This window comes from Idiotropiscis lumnitzeri, chromosome 12 (genome assembly GCF_059441095.1).
Source record: "Idiotropiscis lumnitzeri isolate Australia: NSW breed Sydney's pygmy pipehorse chromosome 12, RoL_Ilum_1.0, whole genome shotgun sequence".
NCBI classification, from domain to species: Eukaryota; Metazoa; Chordata; class Actinopteri; order Syngnathiformes; family Syngnathidae; genus Idiotropiscis; species Idiotropiscis lumnitzeri.
Window position 1 is genome coordinate 7,651,113 of NC_142402.1, and position 19,992 is coordinate 7,671,104.

The following is a 19,992-nucleotide window of genomic DNA, read 5'->3' on the forward strand; positions in this document are numbered from 1 at the left end:
TTCACTGTTCACTGGGAGTATTTTACCCCTGAAACAAAATTACATTCCACTTTATATATATATGAGCTAGCAAAATTAAAGCATTAACTCCGGAGGTTAATGTTTAATGCAATTAAATATTTGAGAATTGTTCTGAAGAAAAATGCCTGTAAAGATGACTCCGTTTAGATTGTATTCACGGATCAAAGAAAGCTATTAGAACAGTCTTTGAATTCAAATATACTTCATTTTGGTGTTTTTACATGAATATAGATGAAGATATTATTCAAGTAAATATCGGTTTCAAGCGTCCTGAAAAATAATAGTTGAAAAATGTGATTAATCGCAATTATTTATGTTTTTTTTTTTTTTGCGATTAATAAATTAAAAAAAAATCTGATCCAATTCTACATGCAAAATACAATGTAGTGATTAAATTCCATATCCAATGCAGTGGATATGGAGTACTGAAAGTGCCAAAATTAAATAAATACACCATGAAATGTTTAATTAAAATTGTCATTAATTTGGAAATCTGTTGTTGTCTTAATAATTTATGAATTTGTGAAGGTTGACTAAGACAATTTGAAATAACAAAGAACAATTGTGAATATGTCGCAATGACTTTGGGGAAATATGTGCGGATGTGTTATTTTTGGCGAAGATGTGACGAATTTGAGAGTAAATTTTTTTTCACTATCCTGAAGCAGTGCCATCTTTACAACACTATGTGGCGCTCTCTCTCCTATTAATATAAACTAACTGATAACTTGCATATCTCTGCTTGACATACGGACTGGAAACGTCTACGTTTTAGTATGCCATCTGTTAGAGCTTTCTCTACGCGTTGCAGCACATTTGACTTCGCCAACTGTCGGAAGTGGTGCATGTTAGACAAATAATGTTGACAAGAGGCCTCGAATTCGTTTATGCAATAATTACAGGGGAACTGCAGCTCGAGAGGGCAGCGTGAGTTTCTGCGTTGTAGTTCGGCTAATGCGAGCCGCTTTGAGAGAAGTCGCTCACAGAATCCATGACGGACAGATGCAAAGCGCCCACTCCCCTTTCCTTCCCTCCCCTCCCACTCGAGTCCGTGCGGCCCCGCTTGAGATCCAACTCCAAATTCATCCAGCCTCCATGTTGCACGGAGGGAAAGAAGGGCCAGCACGTCAGGCTACAAGTGTTAGCTCCCTAACTTTATCGCGACTTGGCGTGTTTTTCGGCAAACAGTAACCCTTCGACGGCCTTCTAAGTGTGTTGGACTGCGTAACTGACACGGACGCTTGCACATCCGTTTTTTTGCAGGGTTCGGGGGGGATGATCGGAGCCTCACGGCTAGCCCGCTCATCGAGCCAAGCTCGTTGTTAACTTCAGCTGGCGGTTGCTTCCACGTCGTTTTGTTTGATTTTTTTTTTTAGCCGTGCGCTTTCGGCGTTATGCGACAAAAGGGATGTTATTTTTGCACGGAGTTATAGATGACTGTCCTTAAGAGGCCTTTCCTGAGCACCGAGCTAGCTGGCTGGCTATCGCCGCTGCAACAACGCTTCCCCTCGGACGCCTGTGTGTCTTTTGTGGGCTCCCTGATCACCGTCGGCGTAAACAGCTAGCTCACGTTAGCTGGCATACTCGCCCGAGCAAGCGGGCTATTATTGCGGGAGTCTGAAAGCGGAATAACCAACCGGCTCAATGGATCACATGTCCATAATAACCCAAGTTTCCAACCCAAAGGAGGAGGAAATAATATCCTTCAACCAAGAGAAAGGTAAGAAAAGGGGGTGAGCAAATGGACGTAACGGCAGCTAGCTTGGCTAACTACTTCTAGTGTTGGCGCAGATATTTGCGCCCAACTGTATGCGAATATCATATCGCTTAGAAGCACAAGTTTTATTTGGACACAAACTCTTTGAGCAACAGGTTTATCAGTCTTTCGTCTACTGGTAAGTTTCAGAGCGAGTCCTAAATGTGTTGATACTTGAGTAGTTGAGATTTATTGATGGTCAAATTTGACCCGTTTAATTTGTGTTAAAAGGTTCTTTGATAACGGTGGAAGTCCACACTGCTCATGAGTAATTGGTGTGACACAAAATAAATATTCCGGTTAATGTCATAACATCTTCCAAGCTTCGCATCGTATGCGTGATGATTGAAACTTCATGAATGAGAATAAAGTGCGTAAAAGATAAGTAATTGATCAGTTTTCAATTGCAGTGGGGTTACAAGAATTGCTGATTTCCAATGACTTGCAATGAGAGAAAATGTCAATTTCCCACAACTAAAGCAAGGCAACAAAGTGACTGTCATTCTAGGTTTGCCTGTCAAGTATAGCCCCGGCCATCCAGCCATCCTCTGAATTGCTTGTCTTCACTCGGGTCTGTTGGAAAATAATACGCAGCACAATTATTGCTTGTGATGTATGTATTCTTATTGGAGTATATTGAAGTCGTAAAAACGTCCGTTAGAACAACAGCAACCTAAATCAGTAGTGCCCTGCAATAGGCACATTTTATAGTCATGCATGATAGTTTATAACTACTTATGACCCCGGATTAAAAAAAAAAACAACAAATCTAACCATGAGTACAGTATTTTAAAAATACATTTGCTTATAATGATACAAAAATTTCACACTGACATTTCTACTGTTTTGTGGTAGAAGAGACTCGATTATTTAATTAATTTACTTTATCATTCACTGTTTTGAATTTCACTTGAAGTCAATAAGTTTAGGGTTTTCTTATGTTTTCCGACGCATTTACGACTCGTGGTAGTGGTCAAAACACGGTATCCATTTGTGCCCGTCTGCACGAGATGTGGTAGATGTGATTGGGGTCCTTTGGTGGCCTGCGTGCCTGCTGATGACGTCACGCTAGGGCTGGGCGATATGACCTAAAATCAATATCGCGATAAATTAGGCAGTTTTACCTCGATAACGATAAAAGCGCGATAAATTCCCCCTGAGGACCAAAATCAAAATAAATGCAGGAAATGCATATTAACTGCTTTTTTTATTGACCAACTGGTACGCATTACTTTCAATGAAAAATAGAAGTACAAAAATCATTTGAATAAACATTCAAACTAGCTTGCTTTGCGTGACTTGAACAATGTCACAAAGAACAGGAGAAAAAGGGTACCTCTCACAAAATCTTTTTATGTAAATATATTGTGCCGAGATGCTGTAATTCCATTTGCAAAGGCCTAGATTTGTGTAAAGGTATCGTGTAAACAATCTAAATAATGCCATGTGCAAAGGCGCTAGTCGCCTGTAAACAAAATGCTAAATAGAATGGGGGAAAAAATGTCAATGGAATGCCAATGCCAAATAAACGCATGTGCTTCATCAGGAAAATGTGCCGTCTCGATTACCCTGGTGCGCAATCGCCACTTGCTGTCTATGTAATGCACATTCAGGCGCAAACAGGGATCCATGTTGCGACAAGACCACAAGTCGGATGTGGATGCAAAATGCTTGACATGTCTCCGCTCCCGTCCCGATGTTGTCCATATCGGAAGTGCTGTTTGCGGCAAATATTTTCGTACCTCTTTTCGGCTACTTTCATGAGGCGTTTGAATCCTGTCCACTCCATTGTAACAAGAGGAACTCTATCTTTAGCTATGTGCTCGGCTATCGCGTCCACCTCTGAGACGTTCTCTCGTATGGTGTCGCCTCCGTTATGGGCTGTTGTCACTTGTCCAAACTTGCTCCTCACTTTGAACTTTTAGCACAAGCTCCAAGTCAACAGCATGGTTGTGTTGTGGGTGGTGAAAAAGAAAAGGTTGGACGCGCTGTTTCAGGTGCTTACGACGCACTTTGTAGTTCATGTTTTTTTGCTTAAACATCGTCTTTATGGAACCCAAAACATTTCCAAACGACAGATGTCCACTTTATTTTCGGGACAAGCGCGACAGGAACAATTTCAACTAACGTTACTTCGTCCGCAGCCGTGTCAGCCGCTTCAGGATTTGAATCGCCAGCTACTAACACGTCTTGTTTACATTCTTGTTCAGAAGGGAGGAGTCACGTGACTACACGCGCTGGAGCCGTCTTAAAGGGGCATGAGCATCGCCGCAGACAGAAAAGACTTCTTTTTCTTTTTTTTTTTTAGACACCGAATTTACCGACATGGGCAAAATGATGTCGGTCATGCTAATAAATTTCGGTAACGGTAAATTTTCGGTTTATCGCCCAGCCCTACGTCACGCTATAGCATATATTTTTGTAATATATTTATTTGCCTCCATGTTTGTCACCCCTGTTTGTTGTGTTTGTATGTTCTGCGTTAATAGATAATAATAATAATAATAATATTAAAAATAAAGTACATTTACTGCTACTTTTGCGAGGATCCTCCTTCAGTGTCGTGCGTGCCTACCGAAGATGTCACGTCAATGTTCCGTTGCTTTGGGAATCAGACTGTATTTAAGGGTCTGAGGGAAAACAAGGAAATTTTTTATTAAGAAATATTTCACACTATATACATACCATCTTGCTGCCTGTGTGAATCACGGCATTCTTGCAAGTTCTTCACGAGACATGTAAACTGTTGTCGCAGCGGCGGCTTCTTGGCGCATACACTGATGTGACGTAGGAGCTGACGCGCCAGTATGACAGGAATCCAATTTTTTTATTAGATTTTTTTATTTAGTGAATCAAAATATGCAAATAGAACAGCCAGGCACACCGAGGCAAAGACATATATTTGAGAAATATGTGATTAAAGTATGACGTCATCAGCAGACGCATAGGCCACCGAAGGACCCCAATCACATCTCGCAAGCCGATCACATCTAGGACCGACACCCCTTTCTTAGGCCACTGGGACAGTTTCCAGGTTGCCTATAATAAATAAATAAATAAAAATAATATGATGTGTATCACTGTTAATGCTTACAACAATAAAGATATGAATGACAGGCAGCACATTTGGCTGTTTTACAATAATTTGTCCTTTAGTATTTAACTTTACGACATGGAAAGATTTAAGGAAAAAAATAGAGCATTTTTTGGGGTGGGAGAGTGCGGGGTGAATGTTATTGTTGTTGTTTTATATAGTGTGCAGTGTTGGGAATAACAACGTTTTGGTATAACACCGTTAACTTTTGAATAACGGAGTAATCTATCTAATGGCATACCTTATCTATTTAACACTGTTGCCGTTAATGATGAGGCAACGTGCCGTATTCGGATGAAGTGTCGCATTGTCTGCTTCACAAAAGCACATCTGTATTAATTAGATTCTTCCAGTGGTGTTGTTGTTCGCAAATGATTCGTTCAAAAAGTACAAATATTTGCAGTGAACGCTAGTGATTCATTCTTTTCTCAGTTCGTTTGAGCACAGCTACGCGCATGTCATCAATTTTAGCAAACACAGAGTGTGGTGTCTTTTCCTGTTCATGAACTATTCCGTGAGTGTTTTTTTTTTTGATGAATCTGATTGGCTATTAGCGGGCAAAATTTTTGCAAATTTGCGCATGAGATACAAGTCAAGGTAATGGCAAAGAAAATCTAGTAAATTAAGACCAGCAAAACCTCTTTTTTTTTTTTTTTTTTTTACTTCGTTCTGGATATCTATGAATTTTGTTTTATGGCGTGGGGAACAATGGCTTCCAAGTAATGGACAACATAAGTAGCAAGCGCGTGTGCTATGAAGCGGATGCACGAGCCTAATCAGTGAAGGTAAATTTCTGTGCGCTTGATCCTGCGCACACGACCCAAATAAAGAGAGCACCACCTAATGGCCAGAGTTCCCTTTAATCCTTTTAATATTTAAGTTTATGTTTTGCACCATATTTTTACACTTAAATGCAGTGTGAATATTATTTATTTTCTGCATTTAATTTTGAACTCCTTCCATTTTTTTCTATGCATGTGCCAAGCTGCAATATGTTGAGTTTGAATAAATATCAAATGTTCCAAGATATTTTTTTTTGTTTTTATTCTTCATTCAACTATTATAAACATATTACATAATCGAAAATGTCTGAATTAGTTCACTGAGTAATTATTTTTCCGAAGCAGTAACTGAGCATGTAACTCAATTACTTTTTGGAAGAATTAATTTTCAAGTAACTAAATACGATGGATGTTAAGATTCATCGAAAATCGATTTAATATCAATATAATCAATATAATATAACATATACTGGTGCTCAAGAAACGTGAAACATGTTTACACGTATTTCTTTTAGTATTTATAGGTGGTTTCATAATAGTACAACCCGGCATAGTGTGTAGTTTTTCGGTTCCATTCAAAATGCGTGTAATTTTTAGACGCTTGCGCTAAACATCAATACGTATTTAGTTTGTGGATCGCTGCAGCATTACACAACCGCACTTTGATGAGCGTGGTAGCGATTTAATATAATAAATAAACAAAATATCAAATCTAAATCGAGAACTGAAAATTGAATCAAATCAGGACTTGAGTGAATCCCTTCTAAATACATTTTCAAAGTAACTTCGCCAACGCAGGGTGGTGTGTTACAAAACGAAAAAGGAATCGGCATATCATTCGATTAAATTGGTTGGAAGATTAAGCGGTCCGGCCCTAATTTATTTGATGATGTTATTCTAAATTGGAATTGCCTTTTAAATTATTCCAATGAGCTGGCAATTTTCAACCTTCAGAGGGACTTTCCGAGCTGGAATGACGCCTATGTAAAGGACAATATCTAACTTGACTGGTTCTTTGGAGAAGGCAAATGCGAATAAATGCCAGATCTTCTCTTAAGGAGCTGCATCAATCGTGCAGAGTCTCTTGTGTAAAATGCACTTCCTAGAACTAATTGGAAAACGTTTTTTGAATAATGTTCAATTAATTACAAATTAACAAATTTTTGGCTTGAATATTACATCTTTAGCTTATCAAATATGTCGCAAATATTTGATTTCACGAGAACGGAAATGTACAAAATATTTTTAATGGGATGCAAGAATCTCTGAATGTTCCAAACTCCCATATTGATGCCAGTGTTGTAGAGAGCAATTCTGATTCCTGAAGGATTTGCCAAGGTGGACTTTGTTGTGGAATTCATGTCATTGGATTTCTCAGCCGATTGTTGTTCTTTGAGACATCAGATCAGTCGAGGCTGGGTCAACAGCACTGCTGCTTGTTGTAGCGAAGTAATGCTCTCCATTTTTGCCTCAGAAGTTTCAAAATTTGATGAAGCAACAGTCAGTAGCAGACCATCTGCTGAATTGCTTATGAACAATTAATTAATCGTTCTTAAATCCTGCTTTTTTGAATGGAATCAAAGGGAAAATTGTACCAAACAAACAGACCTTGTCTGTTCTTTCTCTCATTGTACACGAAGTTGCTGAGGTTTATGATAGTTGTCAGAGCACTCAGTCACTGATTTGTCTTATGCTTATCTTCTGCAAATCACTTGACTCGGAGCCCATCCCAGTAGCTGTTACAGAGGAATTTGACAGGTAGTCCTCTTTCTGTTCAACAGGCTCCAATGTGTCTGGACAAAATGTGAGCACCTTTGCGCAGCTACTGAATGTTATATGACATATGGCTACATTACTGAAGTTGCCCAACAGCAGCCTAAAGATAGACTCTCTGCCGTGTTGGCTTGTGCAAACCAATGACCTCAGATCCAAGGTTAGCTACTTTGTACACATAAACATGAGCTTTTTCTTCAAAATGTTTCAATTGGTTTTGCATTTATAGCAAATGGTGTCGATTGAAGTTAGTGATGACTGGGTTGTTTTGGGGTCTTGTTTTGTCTTTGTTAAAATGTTGACTGTGAGAATGCAATTGGAGGAGGGTCATCTATTTAAAGATTTGACTCAACTCTCATAGTGGTTCACGGGGCTTCAAATGTGTCTCTGACATGGAGTGCCACTTACATCATGCCTTAACTCTCATGATGCAGTATAAGCACACCTACGCAGTCACAGGATTGTAGCAGAATTGTGGAAATAGTCTTGGGCTTTTTTGCTGTCAAACATCTTCATCAATTACTTTGTATGATGGCACCACTGAGGAACACATTCTGGTCTGTTTTGCTGGTCAACATCCAGTTTTGTTCAGATTCTCAATAATTTCTTCTCATAAGGAAATAATTGAAATAGAAATATGTTCCATGGTCAAATTGGTGCCGTCAAACTTTAAGTTGTAATTTTAATGTCACTCACTGTTATGAAAGTGTAAAAGTTAGTGTTAGTTATAAATAGTTAGTTATAAATATAAACTCATCTATTTCTTAAGACAAAAACAGTCAGACACTCTTCACTTGTGCTTGTTGAAGTGCTAGCTTGAATGGGCGATTGGCACTTATATGTCTGTATGTAAAAATTATGTCAGCACTAAAATTCAACCATTCCTGAAAAGAATCTAGAGTGAGTAAAAGTTTTTTTTTTTTTTTGTGATGACATTTAAAACACATTGGAACTCACGTGTTTAGGGTGAGGCTTCTTTTTTCCATTTTATCCTGTCCAAGTCATAGAGGGGAGGAACGTATTGTAATATTGTTTCCTGGCTTCGTTTGTGAAAAGGGTGACGAATCACCACTTTCCTTCCCTTGACCACTATCATCATCCAAAATCCAAATGTTTGTGCTATTTATTTATTTTTTTTTCAATTTGAAATGGAAAAGAATTGCACATATGAATTTTGATGGTGATTGTTGTAATTAGAAATTTATACATTTAGCTACACTAAAGTTTTGTTAAGACTCAGAAGGAAGGTAGGCAGCCAGCCATGGTTGATTGCTCCCGCGACTAACAGTTAGACCACTGCTGCTGTCAAAGCAGACATGACGAGGTTAGCAGAATGTAAACCGTTTCTTACCATCCGCACATGCGGCACCATGCTGTGGGCCAACAGCCATGCAGTCGAGTACCGCCGCGCCCATCACCAGTCAGTCAGCTGAAGAGCACATAGCAAGACCACAGGGACCTCCAGGTCCCAGGCAGCAAGGAGCCCCGCGGTTCATTCAGCCATCCCAGCCAATTAAAATTAGCCAACGCTAATTCCGTCCAGGCATAGATGGAGTTCAGCGTTGTGGTGCAAATTGTCAACAAGACCTGGAGTACGACTTGGCCAAATTACCGCCTGGACTTTGAAAAATCCAGCAAACCCGCATGTGACCCGAGTGAGGATATGGATTTGGTGCAGAAGATGGATGGATGAAATTTGAAAAACTCGGAGCACCCCAGCTCCAGCAAGGGGGGGCGACTCTACAGCTGATGTGGCAGCGATCAACGCTTCATTTTCGAAAGAGTGGTGCAGGCAGCCCTGTAGGTGACCGTCGGGGGAAATAATTAAGTCAAGCTAACGCTTATAGTTTAAAATATTTTATTTGTTTGTTTTATTTCATTTATTTATTTGTTTATTTAACGACCTATGAAGAATTAAGATCATGAAAAGCCTCTCGGAGCTCTGTGTTCATCTTGGTGAAAGAAAACCCTCATATGCTCATTTTCTTTTAAGGCAGCCATAGAAAGTCTAATCGTTGATGTATTCAGCGGTTTAAGTTTGCCTAAGTGGAAATGTCCACATATATTTTAGGGCCAATTGATCCCTGTTATGCTGATCATTAGCAATGAGTTTACAATGATTTTGAATGGTCAGGTAATGACGAAGGCTGAAATGGGTTCTCGGCTAATTAGAGTACCTTGGTTTAAAAAAAAAAAAAAAGCTTTAGGCATTTCTTTCTACCTCAAGTACCCACTTTTTTACGTGTACACTCTCAGGAAGATGATGTCAAGCTATTTGCAGCAACAATTGCTCAGGTTATGCACAGTAACTCACCACCAAACGCGGTTAGAAGGTCTACTTCAAAATAAACTTTAGTTACCAAGTAATATGGGCATCACTGCCTCGGTACGCTTTCATTTGAAGTTGTTCCCAGCAGCGTGTCTCAGCGTTAACCGTTGACTTGACTCATTTTCCAGGTTGTGTTTGGGGTGTCATTTATTGGTGTCGTAAACATTTGCTTCAGTCGACATCAATACGTTGTCCTCAAATAATGTTCAATCGCTCATCAAGTGTGCTAAAAAAAATACAAATAATGACTTAATTACAGTGACATTGTATTGTACAGCACCAGCCGTGCTAACGGGGCTGGCAGGGCTTGAGTTAATAGACCTAAATGACTCTGCACACTTTGATGCTGATAGCCCGACACAGTTGCCGTTCCTATGAGCACTTTTTAATAAACCAGGTTTACTCAATCAAGTGTGTTGTTTTAGCTGGCAGAATTGCCACTGTGCTTCTGACCTTGCGTCATCTCATCGCCCAACTTGTTAAATTGTTTTCATAAATAGCACTTTGTTTATCTGAAAACGTAACCTATAAGGAACACTCATGCCAACTACCATGCTTGTATTTGCACAATTTGCTCAATGGTTTGCCGAATTTGCACCACGACTCGTGCTGACTCTTGACCAGATCGAATGCGCAAGTGTGTTTAGCTTCACCCAAAAATTAATACAACTGAGATGGTGAAAAAGCATTTTCAACAACTTGATACAAAGTTGTTCTCAGTCGTTGCGTATGCTCAAGGCACTTACCTTTAAATATATTTAGTGCTACGGAGCTCAAGCTTTTTTCTTTAATTTAAAAAAATATATATTTACCTAGTAACGGAGAGGCCTCTAACCCTTGAAATCGCAGTTTTGTTTAGTTCTGTTTTTTTTTCCCCCACATATATTCTTCCAAAATGAAAATAAAAATCAATTTAGCAAGAAGCATGAAATGGACACACTTGATTTTCTTTAGTCGACCACAGGAAATGAGGTGGCTGGCCTGATCTGGCTCCGGGGCTTTAAATTTGACACATGCTATAAAGTGTACAGTAATTCAAAATAGCTGAAGTTTGTTACGGCTCTTTTCTCAAAGCAATACTTGTTCATGGCTATCACACGCGGATGTAATGGCACCTTGATTTACATTATCTTCACTCATCACCCTTTTCTCTTTTTCGTGTTGATAGCATCCCAGTCCAACAACAGCCTAAAGAAGCAGAGGAGCCGGAGCATCTTCAGCACATTCTTCTGCTGCTTCCGCAACTACAATGTGGAACCGCCCGCAACCAATAGCAACACAGCTATCCTGCCTCCGCCGCCACCTGAGGAGAACGGATCGCCACCAAAGGTGAGCTGTTTTGTCGATAATCCCTTATGCATATTAACACTCCCATTTCTGTCTTTGAATATATATATATATATTTATATATACATTTTTACTTTGTATGTGTGTGTCTTTTCTTCATCTTCATGAACCCTCTTTTGTCCGTTCACCTCAACCCCCTCATTTTAAAAATATAAACGTGTCTGTCTATTGTGTTGTAGTGTGACAAGGTCGAGGTCCTCCCTGTCCCTAGTGTATGTATTACTACTTTTTTTTTCTTCCTTTCCCTTTTGCATGCAACCAACCGGTGCTGGCATGTTGCTCCTGTGTGGGCTCCAGCACTCCTTGGAGAGCCTCAGCTTTGCTGCCACACTGTGGTTCATTTTCTGCCTATTAAAACTGCAACTGCCTTTTGGCACCTCTGGGTTTAAACTGTGACTTGGTTGCTTGGTTTGCACTAACTTTTGAAAGCAAAACCTGCTGTCATCAATACAGGGGTTTAAGGAAATCCATGTATTTGCAAAGTGTGTCAGTTAAGATCCATCAATTAAGGTATTTTGGTGTGCCGATTAAATGTGCACATAAGCAGCTGTTTGGAACACAAAACCTCCAGACAGTTTCTTGTTCAAGGATATTGTATCGCTTTTAGAGTAACACCATTTATTTGAAAAAAAAAATCTCCTTAACATGTGCTTAGCCTCATTGTGAGATCATGTCTTTAAAGTGTCATTAAATCTCCTTTGATCTGAACACAGACCTGCCTCCTCAAAGTAGACCAATTTCAGACACGTTAAATGGATAAAAAAAATTATGCTTGTGGCATTTAATACTCAGGGGTGCACGTTAAATAATTGATGCAAGTTCATTTCTTGTGCCTGGTTTGCATCTGCTCGTCTCTCTTTGGGTCACTCACAACTCCTCCAATCTCTGCAATTAAGTCAGATGTCTTGTGTCTTTTTTCCACACAGCCACCAGCCAAATACCTCCTACCAGAAATGAAAATATCGGACTACGGTAAAAAATGTGTTGTGATCGACTTGGATGAAACGCTTGTCCACAGCTCATTTAAGGTAACACCGACCGGATACGACATTGTGAACACATGCACAACATACAAGAGCTGCATCAATATGCTTACAAAGATCGTTTTGATTGACATTGTCACAGACGGAGTCCTTTTTATGTAATCTGGTGTTGGTTTCCAATAAATTTGACTTGCTCATGTAACTAATTCAAGTCTTTTTCACTTAATTGGGTCTGTTGCAGCATAGTTTCTGCCTGAGGCTTGAGTTCTGATTAGATTACTAGAGATGTACTAGAAGTATCCCTTTTTTTTTGCCTGAAAAGTGATTGCTAATGTTCTTCAGCCTGTTACGTCATTTCTGTGACGCAGACCTCTGCTGGTCATCAAAGGTGCCTTACTTTATAAATGGTTTGGGAATCATGTCCTGTTGTTTTGTTCTGATTCACAGCCAATCAACAATGCAGATTTTATTGTTCCAGTGGAGATTGATGGCACAGTTCATCAGGTAATACACTCGCGGGGATATGTGTTGATTTTGGTTTGAGACAAGAGTTCTTTACGCGCCCATGGGGAACACCCAGAAGAAATGGTTGTTATCTGATTCAAGTAATCCAGGATAGGCTGTGTTTATCCTGGTTGGCCTATTCACGATTACTTGCACTAGGTGACAGCTTCAAATTCAAAAAGCAGTGGACGTCGCAACTGTGAGTGAGAGTGGGTTCAGTTTTCTGAGAAACACTCAAGTTGTTGAGATAACTAAGTTGTGGCCTTCTCTTTATGTCATACTAATGCTCCACCTTGACGCAGGTGTATGTGCTGAAGCGACCTCACGTGGACGAGTTTCTTCAAAAGATGGGCGAGTTGTTTGAATGTGTGCTCTTCACAGCCAGTCTTGCAAAGGTGCGTTATGACCAAAAGGCTACTGCCTTGGCCTTTATTTGCAAGACAGTGATGTTTATTTTAATTTGTCCTCTCAACCTTTTACAATTATTCTGCTTTTTTGTCTGTTTGCCAGTTGTAAGTGGGTAAGTGTTATGCGTGGGAGGAAAAAACATGTGAAACTCTAGATGTGTTCCAGAATATTACAGATGTTGTGAACCCTCTCCTGTAAATACCTAGATTAAGTCCATTTTGTATCCTCTAGTTATTGTGTGTGTAGTTTTTCAGGCACACTGCTATGTGAAGCTCTTTTATAAAAATTAGTTGTCTTCAGGGCATGGTTAATATTTGTCTTCCCGGCAGACTAACAGCACATTTGTTTTTTGTGACTTGGCTAGTATGCAGACCCCGTGGCAGACCTGCTGGACCAGTGGGGCGTGTTCAGAGCACGACTCTTCAGAGAGTCCTGCGTGTTCCACAGAGGGAACTATGTTAAGGACCTCAGCCGGCTTGGGCGAGAGCTCAGCAACGTCATCATTGTTGACAACTCACCCGCCTCGTACATTTTTCACCCAGAAAATGCTGTGAGTTGATTTTTTTTTTTTTTTTGTTGGTACCTAATACATTAGACAGTATTTTAAATTGTTTTAGCTTTTTTTTCCTCACACTGTGACTGAATGGTTTGGGTCCAAAAAATGTAGTTAAAAATACATCTCCAAACAGTCATTTGTGGTTGTAACCATGTCAAAAAATATATATGTATAATTCAACCAGCATCAACATGCTGCTTTTACTGCAGAGACCAATCAAACACTTTCTGTGCACTGAAAAAAATTTGTGGCTGAAGTACACGAAACAAAAATCGACAACAGTTCTACCGCTTTAAGGTTCGAAATGTCTTTAATCATCTTGGTCCTTGTTCACACTCTTAATTTTTCTTTTTTACTGTAGACCAAAACTTGTTCTGACACGTTTTTTTTTTTTTAAACAAAATTTTGAGAATGTGTCAGGTGTTCATACTTGGTTGCCACAGTTAATGGTGTTTCCAGGTGTACACATGACTGAGTCTGTAGCAAAATTTGTTTGCAATTACGCTCAGGTTTTTTGGTTGGATTAACAGTTAGCTGGCTAATGTAATATTTAGCGCAAATTATTTTTAATGTAGTGTCTCACCAACTAAAAAGTGCCAATCTGAGCAAATACTCCAATTTCCTGAGCTACATAAAACCATTAAACCCCTTCTTCAGGATTATCTAACACGTAAATCATCTAAATACTTAAACTGAAAGTCACTTTATACAGTTTATCATTTCAACTCTTTCCTCTGGATGTGTCTACATTTTAGGGCCTTGCACCCTTCCAAAACTTGTATTGCTGAATATTTGTCTTGTTCCTTGTTAGCTGGTCTAAGCTCCGAAACACACAGCCTTGAATCTATTTGTATGAAATTGCCCAACTGAAAAAATGTTTCTACTCAATAAAATTGTGTGCTGTTATGCACAGTGTGGATTTAACAAATACAATCTGATAATTATATAAAAAGGAACCAAATGCAATTTCCAATATGAAGTGATATGAATTAAGTGAAATTATCCTTTACCTGAATACACGATTATATAGAATTTTCAGTAAGATACTTGAATCCTGAAATATTCAATTGCTGCATCTCAACCACCTTGTTATATCGTCGTATCTTTATTGGTTAATAAAACCCGTTGATGCAGGTTCCTGGCATTAATCTATGAAAAAATACTACTTTAAATGAGTAACAATCACAGCTCATCTTCGGAAAACAGGTGAGTCATCATTGGTTGTTACCTAACCCCTGCGCAACGGTGATGTTATTTTCAGTTGGGAGGAAGTGACAAAATGGTCGCCCCCCCTGAGATGGATAAAAACACGTGGGTTTTTCCTCTTAATTCATATTCCACAAATGCAATGCCATGTTTAGACTAATTGGGGGTACATACAACATATTATTGTAAAGAACATTTTTCGATGGACTTACCCTTTAGAAAGTTGGCAGCTTGGGAAGCAAGTGATGGAAAGTGAGACCCTCCTAGCTTCATTTAAGACTTTGGGGTTGTGGTGCATCTAAGTTTAGAAGCAGTATTATGTACCGCACTTATTGTAGTTCAAAGTATGTAGATACAGGACCTACCGTATTTTTACAAGCATAAGGCACATGGTGTTAAAAGGCGCTGTCTCAGTTACAGGTGCTATTTCTGTATTTAACACATACATAAGGCTCACCGTATAATTGGGGGCAGGCATGGTCAAACGTACGGCAGCTTAAAACCTACGCTAGCATGCATGCACGCTAAAATGTAGACTAGCATGCATGCTAGCGTATGGTTTTAAAAAAGGCAACAGGAGCAAAACTGAGCTTTGTTGTACCTTTTTGAAGTAATTAACATGATCGGCTCCCGCTCGTCAGTGTCAGTCAATCTCGTTGCCGTACGGCTCCTCAGAAATGATGGGAAAGTTCGAAAAGTGCAAGCAGAGCCCAATTATCTATAATCCATTCACAAATTGTAGCGTAACTCACCGCGGGTGCCTCCCACTCTTAGTAAAACGGTGTTCACCCTCTGTCATTCGCAACTCCACATTGAACGTCCTTTTTACACTGATATCCAACCGTTGGGAATATCTTCGTCAAGCTTGCCGGAATGATGGCAAACTCCAAGTTAATTTGCTTCACTGCAGTGCCTACTGGAGGTGTGGCTTTAGCTTCCTCTTTCACATCCACATGCTGTCGTCAGTCACGTCCACCTTTCCTTCATATAAGCATTGTGTCAGTTGCCGGCTGAAACAACATACTTCAGTACGCCTGGTTTATTAAAAAGTGCGCAATTGGAACCATAGTACCACCCTACTGAAATGTAATGTTTGTCATATTGAGAGTACTCGGAGAGCAAAGCTATTATTTGAGATGGTCCTCGGTGTTGAAAAATTTAAGAACCACTACTCCATTTGACTTCTTAGGTCCCGGTCCAGTCATGGTTTGACGACATGGATGACACGGAGCTGTTGGACCTGCTGCCTGTCTTTGAGGGACTCAGCAAAGAAGAGGAGGTTTACGGGGTTCTTCAGAATCTGAGAGGCAGGTAGCAGGACCCATAGCATCTGCATTCGCCATCCTCCTCTTTCGACCTATGCCTCCGCCCAACTTTAACTCTTCAACGCGACTGAGGTACAGCGGAGTCCCGGGATTCTGTTCCCCCAACAATGCTCCCATCTCCTGGTGACCGGCTGCATTGGGAGTGCCATCTCAAATGAGAAGAAATACACTTAATTATCCAGGAGCACTGTGTTGAACAAAAACAAGAAAAATACTCATGAGAAGATCTAAAGTTGACGCCATTGGGGACAAAATGCTAAGAGAATTGAACTCTGGTCTTCATTTTCAAACCAACAAAGTTTTACTATTTGGTTAAGTGCTTCAAACCAAAAAAAAGATTTTGTTTGAAATATATAATCTGGAACCACACAAAGGTCGGGAAACATTTTGTCCTTGTGTTGTTGCTATGCAGGCAGTTTGTGGTCACGGAAAGGACTGTGACTCTTTTCTTACTGAATGAAGTGCCTTGTGTGTGAGTGTTGTTTTTACAGGGAGCTCTTTTCTACATGGCATATTCCCGAGTGCTCCGCTTTTTTCACACACAATAATGCTCTTGAGTGGACACACAAGTATGTTTATATCACATCTTTCCTCCAATTTTTAATCATCAGATGTCTCCGTGTTTTTTTTTTTTTATGCCTGTGCCATCATTAGACGTGACTGTGTCTTTCTGCTTTCATTGTATGACATAGAACGAGTTGATTTATTTTAGGAAAAGTTTGCAAACGTAAACCTGACTATCCCAGCTGCAAGTTCTTCTTTTTTGTTGTGGTTTTAATTTTGAAACTAAAATGTGCCATTTATTCTTTTGGTTGCTCCCTTTTATTAGTTGCCAAACCATGGATGACTTTTAATGGGCTTATGTTAAAATAGTATTGTGTTTTAGGTTTTTATTAATTTCATAGTTGTTAAATGTGTTCTTATGCTTTTAATATTCTGCCTTTTTGTTACTGTTTTGTGTTTGTCAATGTCAGCATTGAAGCCCCCATTTGTATTTTGCACATCGATGCAGCTTCATCCACAGGGCGATGATGTTTTGTCCACACCCCCTCCTCCAGAATTGTACAGTTCGGTCAAGTGCCATGCTTCTATTTCCCCCCTCCCTCCATGAGGTTAGCATCTTCTAGTATCGAGTCAGGCCTGGACTGATCACTTCCTAGGCGCATGACTAGTCGTGGTGTGCGTGTGGCGTTTACCTTCAGAGACTCTTTTGAACTGCTCTTCACCTCAGTGCCTGTTTGAGAGGAACCACGCACACCGAATGCCGCAACAATTGCTACCATGGCAATAAGATTTTTATTTTGGAAGGGGCATTTTGGGGTGTAATTCATAATCCCAATTGTTGAGCATGTCTATGGAGAACTTCCTAACACCCAGCACAAGTTTGGTCGGGCTGGTCCATGCAATTTTCACTGTGCTGCTCAGTTATCATGAATGACTTTTCTTGTGACTTTGTGGTCTAATCTTAAATTATTCCAATGTTTAAAAAAAAAAAAAAAAGTTTCCAAAATATGACAGAAATAACTTGAATTATGACCGATATTTGTGCTGTTCGGCAACAGTACCCAAATAAATGTTCTTCATTGCCATAGTAACTGGCTTGAAACACTCCTGTGTCAAGGGCGGGGCCTCATCTTGGCATTGCTGCCTTCTGCCTTTGGAAGTGTAATGCAATGTTTTATCAAGTTCACACTTTATGAGTGAAAATCAGTATATTGAAATACAACCATTTATGTCCATTGTACATCGGGTGTACCAAAATTCTGAATCAGGTCTGTGCTGTCATCTTTTTATATGACCCGCACAAGAAATTTCATTTACCTCCATTGCTAATTTTATGGCTCATGATATCATAACGTCCATATTGATTTTCAAGGTAAAAAGACATTTTCTTTTTTGCAACATGTTTGTGTTGGAAGTGAGCAATTTGTTCACAGTGGTTTCAGTGCAATGCCCTTTTTATAAGACTCTTCTCAACCTGCAGATGATTTAATTGCTCTGAAAAATCTTTGTATCAATCATCATATTTTTCTACCTTTTATTGTCAGTATTTGGTCGAAAAAGTTGCATTGTTTTCATAATCCCGTCAACATCTCCACCGAAACCTTTTTTTGATCCTACTTGCCTGTGGTGGAGGCTTCTCAGTCAGGTCTTTTCTTTCCTATTCAGGGGACGAGTGTGTACATGTGTGCTTATTGGGGTTTTTTTGGGCATCACCTCACTTAAAATATTCATCAGTTGGTTTATGAATTTAAAGCCAAAGTTCTAGAACACTTGAGTTCACTGTGCTTATGTTCTTTGGTTGGTTTAGGTCTAGTGGGGTTGTCGAATTCTCACCGTTTGAACACTTTTCAGTTGTTATTGCGTGTGTGTGTGTGTACTGCCACCCTGAGCATCTTTTTTTCCTGACCTTGTTTCTTTCCATAATAAAAGGCTTCATTGAAACAAGAGTCCCGTGTCTAAATGTTGAGATTAAGAGATTTAATTAATTACTGTACACTCTGGGAGTCTTGTAATTTGACCTAGTTTACATCCAAGAAAGGCATGAAAGAGCGGTGAGGATGTAATATCTATTCGGGGAGGGAGCGTCCAATATCACTGCCCAATGGGAAGTTTTGACTTTTTACATTTTTATCACTGCGTCGGGAGGAACCTCTAAAAGCATGTTAAGACATCTTAAACATGTTACGTATACAGTGATTACTGTGAAAAGGATATAGTTTTTGGTGCTAAAAATCGAATTCAAAGACAAGTACAAACCAAAAGCATATTACGTGCAAGACCACAGTTTCTGTATATGCTCCCTTTTCCAATTACATTATGCGCCTTACAAGGATTTCGTTCTCTGTACTGTAACCATTTTGCCTATTCATTATACTATACTAGGAAAGTATTGCAATTTCTTGTCACGTTGCAATTGGCTCTAAAAAACAAAAACAAAGCGCAGTTCTTTCACTTTGCCATGGATGCAAATGTGTCAAGGTGATTTAGTAGATAAATCTTGCATGCGGTTATATAAAAAATGTCGACTGGAATGTTCTTCCCATATGTAATGTACTGAGTAAAGTTGAACAGAATTGGGAATTTTCATGTACAACTTCAGTATTTTGAAATAGATGCTGACTTTGTTTGGCCACTTGGTGGCAGCATATCCACTTTGATATCACTTGAGAAAATTCACGTTTTTATATTTTCGCTTCTTTCAGGATATCTTGGCAACTATTTTCTACATCCCCCAAATTCCCACCTTTTCTCCTATTCCACCTTAAACTCAATTTTATCGAATCAAGACATCTTGCGATTTTAAATAACTACCATATTTCACAACTTATTCAAACCATTTATTTTTTCCAGCTGATTGAAGACATTTTACAAAGTATTATATTCCCCATTTCATCTCAATAAACGTCCCAAATTAATATATTTCCTCCTCCAACATTTCTTGACCAATTCAAACCAGCTTCACATCTCACATTTTCAATTGATTAATTCTGCAGTATTTCAATTTAGTGCCTGCATGTTGCCAACATTCATATGCAATTTCAATTAGTAAATGCTGTTTCATTGACACATGTTCAGTTGCTCGGCTCCCAATAAACATGTTAGATAACGTTGACTAAGCTGCCCTTAGATGTGATGTGAATGTTTGAATGGATTCCAAACATAATGAACTGCTGCAATAAATAAATACTTCAGTAGACAGGTATTCATGTTGAAAACTTGTTCTTAAAAAAAGGGGGGACAAAAAGTCAGGATCCAAGAAAAATGAATCATACATGGCAATGTACACAAGCAATGTACTCATGACAGAGGATTGTTTCGTTTACCTTGAATTGCTATAATAATGACAATGCTTTATGAACCTAGTGTAGCGCTACTAGAGAAAAACAAATCCCTGCAAAATATCA

The 19,992-nt window shown here is 39.3% G+C and overlaps 2 protein-coding genes across 3 annotated transcripts in view; one reads left to right on the forward strand and one right to left on the reverse strand.

Annotated features, from left to right (window-relative positions):
* Window positions 1-765: 765 nt before the first annotated feature.
* LOC148325681 (CTD small phosphatase-like protein) lies at window positions 766-17,679 on the forward strand. Of its 2 annotated transcripts, XM_088312077.1 has the most exons (8): window positions 766-1,741; window positions 10,924-11,084; window positions 11,282-11,314; window positions 12,029-12,130; window positions 12,533-12,589; window positions 12,892-12,984; window positions 13,362-13,547; window positions 15,949-17,679. In XM_088312077.1, the coding sequence occupies exons 1-8, from the start codon at window positions 1,666-1,668 to the stop codon at window positions 16,072-16,074; spliced, it is 834 nt and encodes a 277-aa protein (XP_088168203.1). In that variant the 5' UTR covers window positions 766-1,665; the 3' UTR covers window positions 16,075-17,679. The 2 variants fall into 2 exon arrangements, with proteins under 2 accessions (XP_088168203.1, XP_088168205.1); XM_088312079.1 differs by lacking the exon at window positions 11,282-11,314.
* A 2,111-nt stretch (window positions 17,680-19,790) lies between these two features.
* The window catches only part of plcd1b (phospholipase C, delta 1b), an 11,882-nt gene continuing 11,680 nt past the window's right edge, over window positions 19,791-19,992 (reverse strand). Inside the window, exon 15 of the mRNA XM_088312028.1 lies at window positions 19,791-19,992. This exon is cut by the window's right edge and continues 338 nt beyond it. The gene's annotated coding sequence lies outside the window, so the exon portion shown is untranslated.